Source organism: Drosophila yakuba, chromosome 2R (genome assembly GCF_016746365.2).
Source record: "Drosophila yakuba strain Tai18E2 chromosome 2R, Prin_Dyak_Tai18E2_2.1, whole genome shotgun sequence".
Lineage (NCBI taxonomy): Eukaryota > Metazoa > Arthropoda > Insecta > Diptera > Drosophilidae > Drosophila > Drosophila yakuba.
In genome coordinates this window covers 9,153,957-9,168,621 of record NC_052528.2, presented here as the reverse complement: position 1 = coordinate 9,168,621, position 14,665 = coordinate 9,153,957, and the positions used below count along the sequence as shown (strand labels likewise).

At 41.2% G+C, this 14,665-nt stretch overlaps 4 protein-coding genes and 2 non-coding genes across 8 annotated transcripts; 3 read left to right on the top strand and 3 right to left on the bottom strand.

Moving 5' to 3' along the window:
* Window positions 1-1,553: 1,553 nt before the first annotated feature.
* On the bottom strand, window positions 1,554-1,670 carry LOC6529804. Its single transcript, XR_005560902.1, has one exon. It is a non-coding gene; the product is annotated as a U5 spliceosomal RNA (small nuclear RNA).
* Window positions 1,671-2,148: 478 nt separating this feature from the next.
* Window positions 2,149-2,345, top strand: LOC6529803. Its single transcript, XR_005560891.1, has one exon. It is a non-coding gene; the product is annotated as a U2 spliceosomal RNA (small nuclear RNA).
* A 2,076-nt stretch (window positions 2,346-4,421) lies between these two features.
* On the top strand, window positions 4,422-5,389 carry LOC6529802. The gene has a single exon (XM_002090750.3). The coding sequence runs from the start codon at window positions 4,475-4,477 to the stop codon at window positions 5,168-5,170; it is 696 nt and encodes a 231-aa protein (XP_002090786.2). The 5' UTR covers window positions 4,422-4,474; the 3' UTR covers window positions 5,171-5,389.
* A 502-nt stretch (window positions 5,390-5,891) lies between these two features.
* On the bottom strand, window positions 5,892-11,256 carry LOC6529801 (plasmanylethanolamine desaturase). 3 transcript variants are annotated; one of them, XM_015196951.3, is made up of 7 exons: window positions 11,164-11,256; window positions 10,669-10,861; window positions 7,902-8,142; window positions 6,903-7,114; window positions 6,616-6,834; window positions 6,392-6,561; window positions 5,892-6,334 (listed from the first exon to the last, which is right to left on the bottom strand). In XM_015196951.3, the coding sequence occupies exons 3-7, from the start codon at window positions 8,137-8,139 to the stop codon at window positions 6,244-6,246; spliced, it is 930 nt and encodes a 309-aa protein (XP_015052437.1). In that variant the 5' UTR covers window positions 8,140-8,142; window positions 10,669-10,861; window positions 11,164-11,256; the 3' UTR covers window positions 5,892-6,243. The 3 variants fall into 3 exon arrangements, with proteins under 3 accessions (XP_015052437.1, XP_015052436.1, XP_002090785.1); XM_015196950.3 differs by lacking the exon at window positions 10,669-10,861 and having other exon boundaries at window positions 11,164-11,253; XM_002090749.4 differs by lacking the exon at window positions 11,164-11,256 and having other exon boundaries at window positions 10,669-11,135.
* Window positions 11,257-11,634: 378 nt separating this feature from the next.
* LOC6529800 (28S ribosomal protein S18b, mitochondrial) lies at window positions 11,635-12,445 on the top strand. Its single transcript, XM_002090748.4, has 2 exons — window positions 11,635-12,016; window positions 12,073-12,445. Exons 1-2 carry the CDS (start codon window positions 11,733-11,735, stop codon window positions 12,401-12,403), a joined length of 615 nt encoding a protein of 204 aa, XP_002090784.1. The 5' UTR covers window positions 11,635-11,732; the 3' UTR covers window positions 12,404-12,445.
* A 57-nt stretch (window positions 12,446-12,502) lies between these two features.
* On the bottom strand, window positions 12,503-14,664 carry LOC6529799 (protein nessun dorma). The gene is made up of 3 exons (XM_002090747.4): window positions 14,431-14,664; window positions 12,861-14,361; window positions 12,503-12,798 (listed from the first exon to the last, which is right to left on the bottom strand). The coding sequence occupies exons 1-3, from the start codon at window positions 14,573-14,575 to the stop codon at window positions 12,636-12,638; spliced, it is 1,809 nt and encodes a 602-aa protein (XP_002090783.1). The 5' UTR covers window positions 14,576-14,664; the 3' UTR covers window positions 12,503-12,635.
* Window position 14,665: the final 1 nt, after the last annotated feature.

Here is a 14,665-nt window from a genome sequence, read left to right as displayed (position 1 = left end):
GTGGTGCTATTTTTGTTTTCGCCTCATTTTAGACCTTGCCGCCCAAAAAAAATTATAAAAAATGAAGGTATGAACAATTCAAATTTTTTTTTTCATTTTTGGATGGGAAAATATCTAGCATTATGCGAAAAATCAGTATTTGGTTCTATCGGTACCTTAACCTTAATTTATTTGATAACAAAAAAAGGTATGGTGGTGCTATTATTTTTTTCGCAACTGTATTATGCCATATAACTTTATTAGTGCTTTTTTTTGCTAGACGAACCTAGATATTTTAATTAAAAGGTTATTATGGGTCTACAATTACGATCCTAATAAAAATTTTTCGATAAAAGATTTTTCGAAGATTTCTCAGATACATACATAGTTCTGGCATCAAGGCTTCTGACATCCTTCATAATAGAAGAAAATCAGGTTTTAAATGTCAGCACCATTTTTTAAATCCTTATTGATCGATTAAACTAATAAAGTACTTCAAACTTAACAAAATTAGAGGACGGTGTTTCGGCTTTTCGACCTGTAATATAGTTTACATTATCACAGACCAAATCTGTGACTTGAAAAAAATCTGTGCCAAAAAAAAAGGTTGACGCGCCCAATTATTATCCTACCCATTCATATGGGTACCGCACGGCATACAATTTGTATACCCGTTACTCGTAGAGTAAAACTTTTTGGCCACTCGATAGAATTTTACAAGACTGATAAAAAAAAAATAATAAAATAAAATAATAATAATAAAAATAATATCCATCAAAATTTGTTTCGGCCTTTGGAGTGGGCGTAGCAGCGTTCGAAGGCATCTCTAGAATTTGCATGCTTAAACTTAAACAAATTTTACATGATAACACTTCCGCCCAAAAAAGAAAATTGATTTCAAATGTTTTCATATTTCCTCGCAGTGGATGATATATGATGATATGGATGATATTCCGAAAGTTGAGATTAGGTATACAGATTCTAGAGACATAGACCCCTGTTGCAACGCCAATTTTAACGCCCACAAACCGCACAAAACTGTCACGCCCACATTTTAAAAATTGTATTGTTTTTTTGTTCATGTTGTTATTAGTCCTGTAATTTTCAATCGATTTGCCACGCTTTGTTTTGTTATTTTTTTAGTCTTGTAAATTTTTATCGATTTGCCAAATATCTAACCCACTTTAACTCCGCCGAAAACTCCTTCGTACTTTTCGGGGTCCGGCGTGCGGGATCTGGGGTGAGGGGTCAACAAATCAAGCATACCCTTTCAATCTACGAGTAACGAGTATAAAAATGTAACTTTATTTAAGCGTAATTAAAAGGCTTTATTGCCATTGATGCCCATAACAAAGTTCATGTATGGGTAAAACAAAACTTCTACAAAAGGACGAAACTTAGCATTTTTGAATTCCTTATGATTACTCCTATGTCACTCTCTTAGATAATGAAACTACAGCAGATGTTAGATTTGCTGGTTTTATATAGTATTGCTCCTTCGCACAGTCGTCTGGAGCGCCAAGTGTGGTGCTAAACAGTTATAGGTAAAATATATTATCAAGTGGCCCAATAGCAAAAGCTGTCAGGCCTTAATAAAAATTGAGTTTAGACTCATTAGAGTGTTCCTCTCCACGGAAATCTTTAGTAAAAGGCGAAAGATTTATTCGACAACTGAAAAGAAACCAGAGTGACCTTACATCAGCAGGATTATGCATCTAGGATCAGTATTGGCTAGAAATACTTGGGAATTATAAGAGTCCTGTGAGTAGGAATGGCAAACTCACTTCAAGATAGCTATAAGATAAATATTTACGTTAAGAGTTAGTGAATGTCTCAGGTTCGTTAAAACTTATGTAACAGGTATAGGAATGCGTTTCAAACACTATAAAGAGTAGGTAGGTATTTGTTACCTGGATAATTAGTTGTCTGGAAAACTATACGACCGAGGAGGTTGATATCCTTTTACTCTGTATACATACATATGTACATACAATTGTATAGTTATACCTGCATCTAATCACCATATTGCCCAAGGACTTTTGTGACGTGAGGAAATCCTCCCCTAAAATATGCAATAACGATTTTCGATTTTGGACCCTACAAATATTGTAATTCCCAAGGAGTTTTAGCTGCAATTGCAAGAACTCCTTCGTTTTAGGACTGAATGTTATCGCTTCTCGGCCTTATGGCTAAGATCAAAAGTGTAGTATCTGTTCTTATCAGCTTAACATCTGATAGTTTCTCCATTGGAGGACAACAAATGTTAAACTGATTTTTTGAATCAGACGGAGTGCTAGGGGCTTGCTCCACCTCTGTCGCGGGTTGGCCCGGTATTGCAATACCGCCGGGATTTCGGCCCAACTGAATAATAAATATTAAAATTTGTGAAAAATTCACAGCCCCCTTATTGAGGGAATGGCTGTATACTGACGTTAAAAACTGTCTCGCACGCTTAAATGACCACTTTAACCCCCAAAAACTGCTAAAAACTGCCACGCCCACATTTTTGTAAAATACGTTGATCCTTTTTCACATTTTTATTATTTATTTGATCTATTCTTCTTCTTGTAAATAACTCTCGCTTTGCCATGCCCACTCTAACGCCCACAAACCGCCAAAAACTGTCAGTTTGAAGATTCTCCTTCGCACTTTCAGCTGAGGAACGGACACAGATAGTCGGGAAAGTCGACTATAGCGTTCTCTTTTGTTTTATTTTAAATTACAAGTAAAATTATACATAAACGAAAAAATTTTAATATTTGGTTTCGTTTTCTGTTTTGACATCTGTGTATATACATAACTATTATTTCAGTTAGAGAATAATATTATTATTAATACTTAGTATTCTTAGTATTCCTTCTGCCTGTTACATACTTTTCAACGGATCTAGTATACCCTTTTACCCTACGAGTAACAGGTATATAAAGTGGGGGCCAAAAGCCATAGTGAAAGCGGTTCCTATAAACTAAAACAAGAGAGAACGCTACAGTCGAGTTCCCCGACTATCTGATACCCGTTACTCAGCTAGTGTAAGTGCGAAGGACAGTTTTTGGCGGTTTGTGGGCGTTAGAGTGGGCGTGGCCAAAAGTTATTAGGCAAATAGATAGAAATTTACAAGACTAATACAAAAATGAAAAAATATCAAAACATTTTTCAAAAGTGTGGGCGTGGCAGCTTTGGGCGGTTTGTGGGCGTTAGAGTGGGCGTGGCAAAAAGTTCTTTTGCAAATCGATAGAAATTTACAAGACCAATACAACAATAAAAACAAGAGAGAACGCTATAGTCGAGTTCCCCGACTATCTGATACCCGTTACTCAGCTAGTGTAAGTGCGAAGGACAGTTTTTGGCGGTTTGTGGGCGTTAGAGTGGGCGTGGCCAAAAGTTTTTTGGCAAATAGATAGAAATTTACAAGACTAATACAAAAATGAAAAAATATCGAAACATTTTTCAAAAGTGTGGGCGTGGCAGCTTTGGGCGGTTTGTGGGCGTTAAAGTGGGCGTGGCAAAAAGTTTTTTTGCAAATTGATAGAAATTTATAAGACCAATACAAAAATGAAAAAATATTAAAACATTTTTCAAAAGTGTGGGCGTGGCAGTTTTGGGCGGTTTGTGGGCGTTAGAGTGGGCGTGGCAGCATGATTCGACAAACTTGCGCTGCGTCTATGTCCCTGGAGTCTGTATGCTTAGTCTCAACTTTCTAGCTTTTGTAGTTCCTGAGATCTCGACGTTCATACGGACAGACGGACAGACGGACAGACGGACAGACGGACAGACGGACGGACAGACGGACATGGCCAAATCGACTCGGCTATTGATTCTAATCAAGAATATATATACTTTATATGGTCGGAAACGCTTCCTTCTGCCTGTTACATACTTTTCAACGAATCTAGTATACCCTTTTACTCTACGAGTAACGGGTATAAAAATATTAAAACATTTTTCAAAAATGTGGGCGTGGCAGTTTTGGGCGGTTTGTGGGCGTTCGAGTGGGCGTGGCAACCTGAATCGACAAACTTGCGCTGCGTCTATGTCCCTGGAGTCTGTATACTTAATCTCAACTTTCTAGCTTTTGTAGTTCCTGAGATCTCGACGTTCATACGGACAGACGGACAGACGGACAGACAGACGGACGGACAGACGGACATGGCCAGATCGACTCGGCTACTGATCCTGATCAAGAATATATATACGCTTCAGAAACGCTTCATTCTGCCTGTTACATACTTTTCAACGAATCTAGTATACCCTTTTACTCTACGAGTAACGGGTATAACTACTAATAATAACTTTTAATCTGTGTAGCGTCGTTTTTGTTCGAATGGAAATGGAATGTAACTTACTGCAGCAATGGATTTGTTAGCATTCAATATAAGCCCTTTCTAACTTGAGATTTGGTGTAAAAACAAGAAAATCTGAAATCGAACCTTAGTGGGATATTAATAAGTAATCATCTTAAACATGATAAAAAAAAATATTTTTGTATCTTATTTTAATGAATATGAATCCAATTTGCCAAGTCGATATCAACAGGCCAGAGTGCCAGAAATGGATGGTCCAGGTCTACTCCAAATGTCGGGATCTCTTCAAAGCGAATACATTGCCCAATTGGGGTCTAGACAATACCCCTGTTCTTTATGTGGATGTGGAGGCCATGACTGTCGTAGATTGCCATAGGCTCAAGCGGGAATTGGCCAAGGAAGTGGCTAAAGAGAATGACGAGGTTGATGATCTGGATGATCTAGATGAGCTGGATGATCTGGATGATTTCGAGGAGGTGGAGAACGCTTTTGATCCAGAAAGATTAATGGGTCTATTTCTGGTCCTCTGCGCAATCGTTATCCTTTTCGTTCTTTTATGTCGAATGAAGCGTCGAAACAAAGGATTAAAGGAAGTTGAGGTTCCGAAACCGGAACCCCAGGAAGCTCCACCTGCTTTTGCTTTACCCTTCAAAAAAAAGAGAACTAGAGCCGCCAACTGCAAAAGCTGGATGCGCAAGAGCTGCAGACCCTTCTTCCTACACAACGAATCTCAGGTCAGGCAGTACCAAGCCCGTGCCGAAATGGAGGTGGCTGTCCACGAGGAACGCACACGACAGAAGATCGCTATGTGGACAAAGGCCCGGGAGAGGGATGCCCAAAAGAAGAGGGATAAGTTGCAAAGAATTATAGACAAGGCTTCCAAAACATAATACCTACTATTTTTTAAATATTTGTGTGTGCCCCTTTAATGGCAATCACACATAAGTAAGTAAATAATATAAAAACAGGAATTTACAAATTACGTAGTCGTTTTTTAAGATAAAGGTACAATTACCGTTTAGGGATTCTTTTGTTTTAATTGCAACTTACTGCGTAACAAAGATGTACAACATACAATAAATATATACCACGTCGATATTAACTTTTCAGCTTATTGATTTATTTTCTCAGATCACAAAGAATATTTCCGTCTTAAAATTACTGCGTTGTGCAACAACACCTCAAATGATATAAGCAACTAGCCTCTTGTACGCCGATCACTCTGAACTCTAGTGAATTACTTGAAAACAGTTGCACATGGCAATATCCTTTGGAAATAAATTATACAAACTGGTCTCTTACACTTGCCACTAAAAGTATGCGCCCTCAAAACGGTTTTCGCTTGTCCAGAACAGGCTATACTATAAAAACGTTGTAAGGCAAAGGTTTTAAGTCACATATTTGATTGCATACAGCTCCTAGATTAATTGTATCTTCTATGTATGTATATATAGTTGTAAATAAATTGATTTAATTTATGGCCATCGATAAGCAGCGATTATTAGACCGTACTCAGACGGTATTGCTCGTCAAGCTTACATATATATCGAGTAATTACTTATACTTTGTGTAAATCTTTAAAAATTGACCAGACAAGCTTGTGCTCAATAGTTACTAATCTGTTCCACTTATTATTTAGGTATACGTAAGGCTCACTCGTAGTACGATTAATCCGTGGCGAGATCAATTAGTTTATGCGCTCCATTGTGCGAGTGTGTGCAGGTGTACAATAGTAATATGGTATTTCAAAAATACGAACTTAATCCAAAACAATCAACTATTTTTAACAAATATGCAACTGAGAACTATGTGATAAACCTAATAAGTATGTATGCAATCTTGTCTCATTTAAAGCTACTTCATTCTGTTGGACATTACAACATATGAAGGTGACGTTCAGCAATTTAAGGCTGTTTTCTGCTTTTGGTCCATGTTTCCTATATACATTCGCTGGACAGCGAGTCTATGTGAGTTTCTTGGCCCACTTCAGGTCGTCATCGCGGGGCTTGAGCCCCGTAAAATGCTCGATGATAAGCTCGATTGTTGACCAGAATCTACGCGAATACATAAGCCATTATAACCATCTTAGTTGCTTTGATAAAGGGCCGTACCTGATGCGTTCCAGTGGCCAGTTAAGCCACCCGGTGGTGATGCAAAAGTAGGTCTCATGGGGCGCCACGTGATGTATGCGATGATGCTTGCGTGGCAGGATTATGTGACAGCTCTGGAGTAACAGCACCCACCTCGGCAATCCCCAATAGGTATGCGACCATTTGTGTATCTGCATAGGGTACGTTTTAAGTTCTAGCAGCCAGGGAATAACATTTCATTATACCTGATTGGTCATGGCCACGAATATGGAGCAGAGGAACACATAGGCTATCCAGCCGAAGTGTTGCTGGATCTCGCTGGGCGTCCTGAAGTAAAAATACTGAGCCAAGTACCCCAGAATTGGTATGCCAACCATAAAGTTGTCGCCATTTGTCTCAATGAAATCGTGTCGCGTTATAGATGTTGGATCCAGATGATGCTCGCGAAAGGGTCGAAGGAAGTTCTAAGATAATCAAAGATATATTCAGTATCGTTTCACACATTGGGTTCTCGAAGTATGTAGATTCTTACCTTTCCAATCATGGGTATGTCCACCGATCCCCACGTGTCTGCCGCCCAGTGAACCAAGCCGGAGGCAAAGTCAGCCGTTATAATGCCGCACAGGGCAGACAGAAAAGCCACACTAATCCGCTCCAGTCTCAGGTGCCTAACGATCAAGGCCAGGTTAATGATCATAAGGCCAATGCAGGTGTATACGCAAATGATTTCCTGGGCACGTTTTCCTATTTTAATAGAAAATTCATATCAAGAATGTCCAAAAGTGCGCCCTATAATCTAGCGTCTCGACTATCATATACCCATTACTAAGGTAAAGAGATATGTAAACACCAAACTTTCTGAGATTGCACACAAAACAGTCAGACGGATTCTTTTTACACAAGTAACAGGTATAACTAGAGAGAACGCTACAGTTGAGTTCCCCGACTATCTAATACCCGTTACTCTGCTAGTGCAAGTGCGAAGGAGAAATTTCAGCACTGACAGTTTTTGCCGGTATGTGGGCGTTAGAGTGGTCATGGCAACAGGGGTCAACAAACTTTCGCAGCTTCTATGTATCTGGAGTCTGCATCCTTAATCTCAACTTAATCTCAACGTTCATACGGACAGACGGACGGACATGGCCTGATCGACTCGGCTATTGAGATTGATCAAGAATATATATACTTTATATGGTCGGAAGCGCTTCCATATGCCTGTTACATACTTTTTAAAGAATCTAGTATACCCTATTACTCTACGAGTAACGGTTATAAAAATGATGGTTTATAATCTACAGATTACTTTATTAAAAAAATATAGGTCAAAAAGACTGAACCCTTTCGTCAAATTTTAAAGTTCTTACCAAGAGTATGAATCTCTGTAGGTAATTTTTAACTATTCAGGGCATGTTATTGGAATATAAGCGGACATTATCTTAAATTAGTCTCCTCTTTAATTATCGGCAAAACTTTCTAGTTCACCTTCTAGTAACTTTACGCGTAACAGTTATAGCCCGTGTGAACTGCTCACCTGGACTGTACAATAAGGCCAGTTCCTGGGCGCCCTTATTCTGCGGACCCCATCGCGGAGAAGTCGATGTTATGGTTGATGAGTTGGGGGATGTTGTTTTGGTGCCAGAGGTGGTGACCTTCAGCTCCTCCGGCTTAACCGATTCCTGATCCTTAGTGGCCGCGGGTGCTAGGTTGCCATTGGGGTCGTCCTCGTACATGGAGTTGGCCAGAATATCCATATCGCTCTTGGCCGTCATCGTCTGCGGGTGGAGGAGTTTAAAACAGGAGTTGAACGAAGTAAACAGCTTGGAGGCCTTGACGACAGTTCCTGACTGATTGAATTCAATGCAATGACTGAATTCAATGTCAGGCCACCGGATTTGATTGCCTGTGAATAATGGCATCTGGATCAATTGGTAGCCCCTACATAATTGATGATTGCGAGGCCAGCCATGTGGTCATACAATACTTATATCGATGTATATATTTAAATGATTAAAATGTTTTTGAAAACCACCAGTTTTAGCTGCAGCGCAACTAAAGGACACACCGTCCGTCGCGTAGCTCCAAAGGATGACCTCTGGTCAGGGATCCCAGCATGTTGCGACGTTTGTTGATGTCATTACCTCCAGCTGCACCGACTTCCCTCCCTCTTCAGCGCCAAACGACTGGTCACGCAATATTTTGGACTTACGCCTGGTCTGCAGGGACCACCACCACCAGAAGCTAACCCTAAGTTCAGTTGAGTTGTCATAGGCGGAGGCGCGGTCTGGATGTGCCTTAATTAGGCAAATTGGTATTTAAATTGTTGTGAAGGCTATTTTTTTTTTGGGTAGGTTGATTAACGCGATGGACTTTTATTAGTATTATATTTTTAGCAGCTTATTTGTTTCTTTGTTATTCGCTGCTTTATAGTTGATGAGCCACTGCTCGCTCATAAATGGGTTCAAACACGTTATGTGGGCGGAAACAAACAAAGTCTCATTTGCACTTCAAGTATGATCAAAATAAAGGTATTTTATTATTTTACGTAAACTACTACGCCCTTCTCACCTCAAAATATACTCTCTCTGAAGATTACAACCTCGATAAGAACTTTGAAGCACAGTCAAGAGTTCACCCCAATATTAATGGTAATAAGTCAACCTAATTTTGCATATAAAATAAACAAAAATATAGCACAAAATGTTCCCTCTTTAAATAGAGAGCATAGTTTATTGATTGCCGTTGACTTTTTATGAATTAAGAATACTTACTACCCAAAAACGCAATTGGGATTAGAAATTGACAAACGCGTTCGCAATTAAGCAAATTATCACAATACGAATCGGAAATATTACACAAATTAACTGTTCCAATGCCGTTCCATAGGCCGTATTTCACTAGGGAACTAATGGTGAAAGCACATTAATCAAAACCGGCAACTGCCTATTGATAAAGCACCTCCGAAACACGCGTGACCATATATTCCTTGCTACTAATGTTTCCGAATCCGAGAGTCTCGAAGGACACGAGGACAGGACCTGTAATGGGACGGTTGAGTTCCAATACGCCCAGCTGGCAAACGCAAACATTTCCAGGTGACGTGCACCGGCCAGGATAAACTGACGGAGGGAATGAACCCAGTAGTGTGCTGATTCCAATTTCAGCTGGGGAGAACGCTGTAGCTGAGTGCCTCGACTATCAGATACCCTTACCGATTAAAGGAAATAAGTAGGTGAATTGCATGGCTCAGATAATCGCTCAAAACCGTTATTACAATTAGAACGCTGTTTGGCAGGTTGAATACTATCAAATGTTTAGTTTTTGTGAATCCCCATAAAGATCATGTCACACTCGTTTTGAAGACAACTTTGTTATGACGGTAGAGATGCTTTTCGGGGATACATATACTTCATAGGGTCGGATACGGTTTTATGTACCTGTTACATGCTCTTCAACGAACCGAGCATACCCTTATACTCTATGAGTAACGGGTGTAAAAACACATGCCAACTCCTGAAGTTGTGTGGGTGTAAATGTAGCGATTGTGGGTGGTTGGCGGTGTTGAGAGAAACCCAAATGAATGTGAGAATGTCCGCAACTAAATTCTTTGGCGCCGACTTCAGGGACGCCCACGCCTGTTTTAGATACCCTGTAGCCACTGGGTACGATCAACTTGTTTGCTAACAACTTCTTTACATTGGAAGAATTGAAAACCAAAACAAAATTATAATAAATTTAAGACTCTTGATCACTTGAACTGATTATACTAATATAAAATTAATCAATATTTTCACGCTGTTTCCTAACTTAATATCGGCAAGTTTTTTTCGCGCTGAAATCCCATAAACCACTATCAAATGTTTTTTTTCGAAAATTTGTTCTTCAGAGAACTCCGTCCCTCGAACCGCCCACCTGGCTAATTATTCGTTTGTTTGCTCGCGCAAGGCATAAAAAAGGGCGCACAGCCAACAGGTAATAATTTGGCACAATGTAGCCACGATTTTCATTGTGGCGCCGCAGGAAAGAAACAATTTATTACACGAAATGCGCGAGAAGACACTCCAAATGGGAAAGTTTGTTTCGTTTTCCAAAGGCAGGTGGTTTGAAAAAGGTCCACCCCATTCCTTTCGGGTGACAAAACCATCAGCTTTTGTTTGCCGTCCTAACTGCGCTCTTGTTTTAAACATTTGTAGTTGGCATAGCGGTATTTATAGCCCCGTTTATTTGTTGTCGCGACTTTTCGCAAATTGATAAGAAACCTGCAATCGGCTCTATTTTTAAAGCAAGCGAAAATTACTCACCGCTTTGCAGGTGTTTCTATTGTTATTGTCGGCGCTCCGAAGTTCTTGTTGTTGTTTGAGGCCTATTTCTTTCAACAATTAAATCTAAATGACCGTCTGCCAAATATTGATTAGGACCAAAAACATGTGCACACGCAAGGAATTGTTGGGCATTCACTAACGGCGCTTTACAGCGAACCCAGGCGTCGGCGTCCTATTTTTTATAGTGGCATCGAAATGTAAATAAATGCCGTGCTTTTTTCTTTTGGTTTTTGTATGCACGTGATTTAAGGCTGCCCCACCGTACACACACACACACACACACGCACGCCGCGCACTCTCGCACTCACAAACACACGCGGGCGCGGGAGCTGCAGTAATAGTACCGCTACTTTGCACCAGTAAATTCCGAAAGAAACTAAACTAACGGGAAAACCGAATCGTACGGCGCAGCCATTTTCATTCATGCCCCGAAGTCGCGTGTGTGTGGGTGTAGACGTGAGTGTCGGCCTTTACCGTTATGTTGGCTTATTTTAGCGGTTTTAAACGCCACAGTCTGAAACGTTAGCCGTTTTGTCGTTGTTAAAAATATTTTAATTTTGACGGTTAAGCAAGTGCAAATTATGATTTCGAAATTTGAAACTATAACCGCAAACAAAGCATCTTTGATAGCGTCATATATGTATGTTTCAATATAAACGAGAGTAATTAAACATTTAACAAAATAATTCACAGGTGTAGGTTATATAAGATAGTTTTATAGCTGCTCAAACCCTAAAGCTTATAAATCTTATAATATATCTTATAATATTTTGTACATCCTATAAAAATTGTTCTAGCCTGGGGACCCTTCAGATAGAAACAATCAAAGTTTCAGTATAAGCTAATTAAAAATGTATCAAACTAAACATAGGTCGGGGAATACCCCAGTGATAGGTGTTCCGTCCCTGAATGTATCGATAGGCGATACCTCGGCAGCGCTGCCAGTATGTCGGAAAACATATGGTCCACCGACTGCACGCAATTTACTTTGTTACGTCGCCTCTGAAATTTTTGAAATATAATCGAGGTTTTATTCAATTACAATGTTGCCAATAGCACATGGAATTTACAGAGGCCTGGTCAACATTACTCGGAATAGCCGGGGAGCTTTTCACACGGCCAGCGCCTTTCGATGCAAGGCGAAGACTTCGACTGAAGAAAATGATGCGGCTGCCCCTGAGGGCGAAGGAGAGGATAACACCAGTAGTTCCGCACCGGACGCAAAGGATCGCAGCAAGGCTATCCCCGTGGAGACCTCGATTCGATACTTAAAGAGCGCCGCTTACAAGCAAACCTACGGCGAGGACTTTGTGTGGACGCAGTATCGGTAAGTGCAAATGAAAACATGCACCTGAAAACTTCCATTGCATCCAAAATCTTTAGGCGCAACCACAAGGGCATGTATGCGCCGCGGAAAACACGAAAGACGTGCATTCGTCAGAACCGTATCTCAACCGGAAATCCTTGTCCCATTTGCCGTGATGAGTACTTGGTACTGGACTACCGCAACACGGAGCTCCTGGAGCAGTTCATATCCCCCCACAGCGGAGACGTTCTCAGCTACTCAAAGACAGGCCTGTGTCAAAAGAGTCATTTGCGACTAATGGTGGCCGTTCAGCAAGCCCGCGACTCCGGATACCTTACATATGATGTGCCCTTCAGGGAATATGATTACAACGAGTACTACGGTAAGGAGCAGAATCAGAAAGCTTAACTGATTTACTTGTCTTAATTAAAAGAAATTACTGTAAACAAATTCAGAATGCGTATTGATCGGGGGCATTATGTATTAAAGAGACACTGGACTAACGAGTTTTTCCATATTTTTTATTGACGATTTTCAATAGGATTTTCGGTTACCGCTAAGTTTAATTTTAAGTTTTAAATTTATCAAGTAATTGCTGTATCGGGTAAGCTGATTTAAATGTTAATGTACAAAATGTACCCTAAGCCATTTGAATGTTCTCCTTGTTCTCCCCACCGAGTTCGTCCTCAAGGAGCTGTTGATGCGATCGCTGAGCCAGCAGCTGACCGGATTCGTGGAAAACTCGAACGTTTTTCTTGCAATTGTAAAAGCTGCAATTACCTAGCAAGTTATCCTCGTTGAACCTGAAAAAACAGTATATGAGTTGTAATTCTTAAAGTGTAACGTATAACAAATTTTTATTTACCGCTGAAGTTCGCTGAATTTGTTTAAAACCAGTGCTTTTTCCGTTTTTTGCTCTCCCAATACAAAACCATCTGCCAGTATTCCTAAAGCACAGTTTTCAAAACTGCACTTGCTACCCTGCAGATTAACCGAAGTGGTTTTCTCCAGCAACTCTAGTCCAGTCTTGCAGGTTATAAACTGGACGTTTCCCAACTCGGCGCTAGATTTCGGTCGCATCGATACACCCACAGCAAAGTTTTCAATCAGGCAACTTTTGAGTTCCGCGCTGGCACCTGGCATGCAGACGATACCCTCCTGGGTGCTGGAGCTCCCATCGCCCAGCATGCGACACCCTCGCATGGTCAAAGTGCCATTGCGCAGCAGGATTCCTCTCCGAACATGGCGGCAATCCAATACCAATTCGGACAAGGTATAGTCTCCATCGATGACCAACAGGGTGCTATCCTCATCACTTGAGCAAACCACAGGCAGCAGGGAAAGATCTGTAGAAGGAGTTAGTATGGCTTTCGGATTAGAGAGCCCCCTCAGGCTGCCATTATCGTTGAGGTGTTCTAAGAATTTGATTGTGTGCTCGCCAGGCGAAAGCAAAATATTATCGTTGCTCTGGCAGATGCTCAGGACATCCTGCAGCGTATTGGACAGTTGCACATGCGAATCCGGCTTGATAAGTGTCTGGGCCAGCTTCAGCAGTTCAAGCTGATCCTGCAGTTTTCCCGGTAATGTTACCACATGGCTTATGGGATTCCGCTCTACCAACAGATCCTCCGATTGTGTGGATCTCCCTGATGAGCAGCGAAGCCGCTTTAGGCTGTTTGACTGCAGCTCACTGTAGGCTCGTCTCATTTCAGGATTTTCAAGGATCTCGAACTCGCTCCTTATGATTGCCATGCGCAGGTGCAGGCACATCAGATCCGTTACCGGCAGACTGGAGACATTAAGACTGCCATTGGCACTGCCCGCCTTAGATTGTCGTTTAATGGGCTCTGCTGCATTGTCACTGAGTTCCACAGCCTCGTCGTCGCTCTCGGCATCGCTGAGATCCAATTCTAAGTAGTCCAAACGCTGCTGAATGTATTTAGCTTCGGTGAGCAGGGTGCGCATGTGCAATGCCAGTGGGCGAGGCAATCTGTTCTTGCTGAGATCGCAGACTAGTTGGATACGAGCCTGCAGATGCTGTTGCACCCAATCCCGATCATCGTCGTAGTCCTTGTCCCAAGGCATCCACACATGAGTATAGAAAAAGCGCAACCGATCGATGCATTCTGCGGTGGTATCCACATTCAGAGCGGTGTTCTCCTGCTGCACAGTGGGCCACAGCTCCACCAGAGACACTTCATTACTCTCCGGAAGGTGGACGTCATTATCCTGCACGGCGGTTACAACAAATACCGCCTTCAGCTCGTCGAAAATCACCTGCTCTACGTAACCGTAAACAATGGTAGGATAGCGCAGTTTCAGATCCTCGCAGATAACTCGCGGTATTTTCCAAATCGCCTGCCATCCTTAAATACATATAGTATAAAGTATATATGTAGTTGCTTTTTGCGCACAAGTGTGTGTGGGTGGCTTACCTGCAGGCTCAATTTTTAATTCAACATAGGACTTCCACTCGGATCGAACCTGGGATGCAGGCATTACGGCTCCTTCCCATGAAAGTACCGCCTCCGCTTCTTTTAGACGCTCCAAATACGATTTTTCAAAGGTATACACTTCCATTTTCCCCTATTAAATGAACTATGTGTTCGTTTATAAAAATTTTTGAAATGCGTGTTCAGACGAAGGCTTCGATAACGATTGATCGGGCGA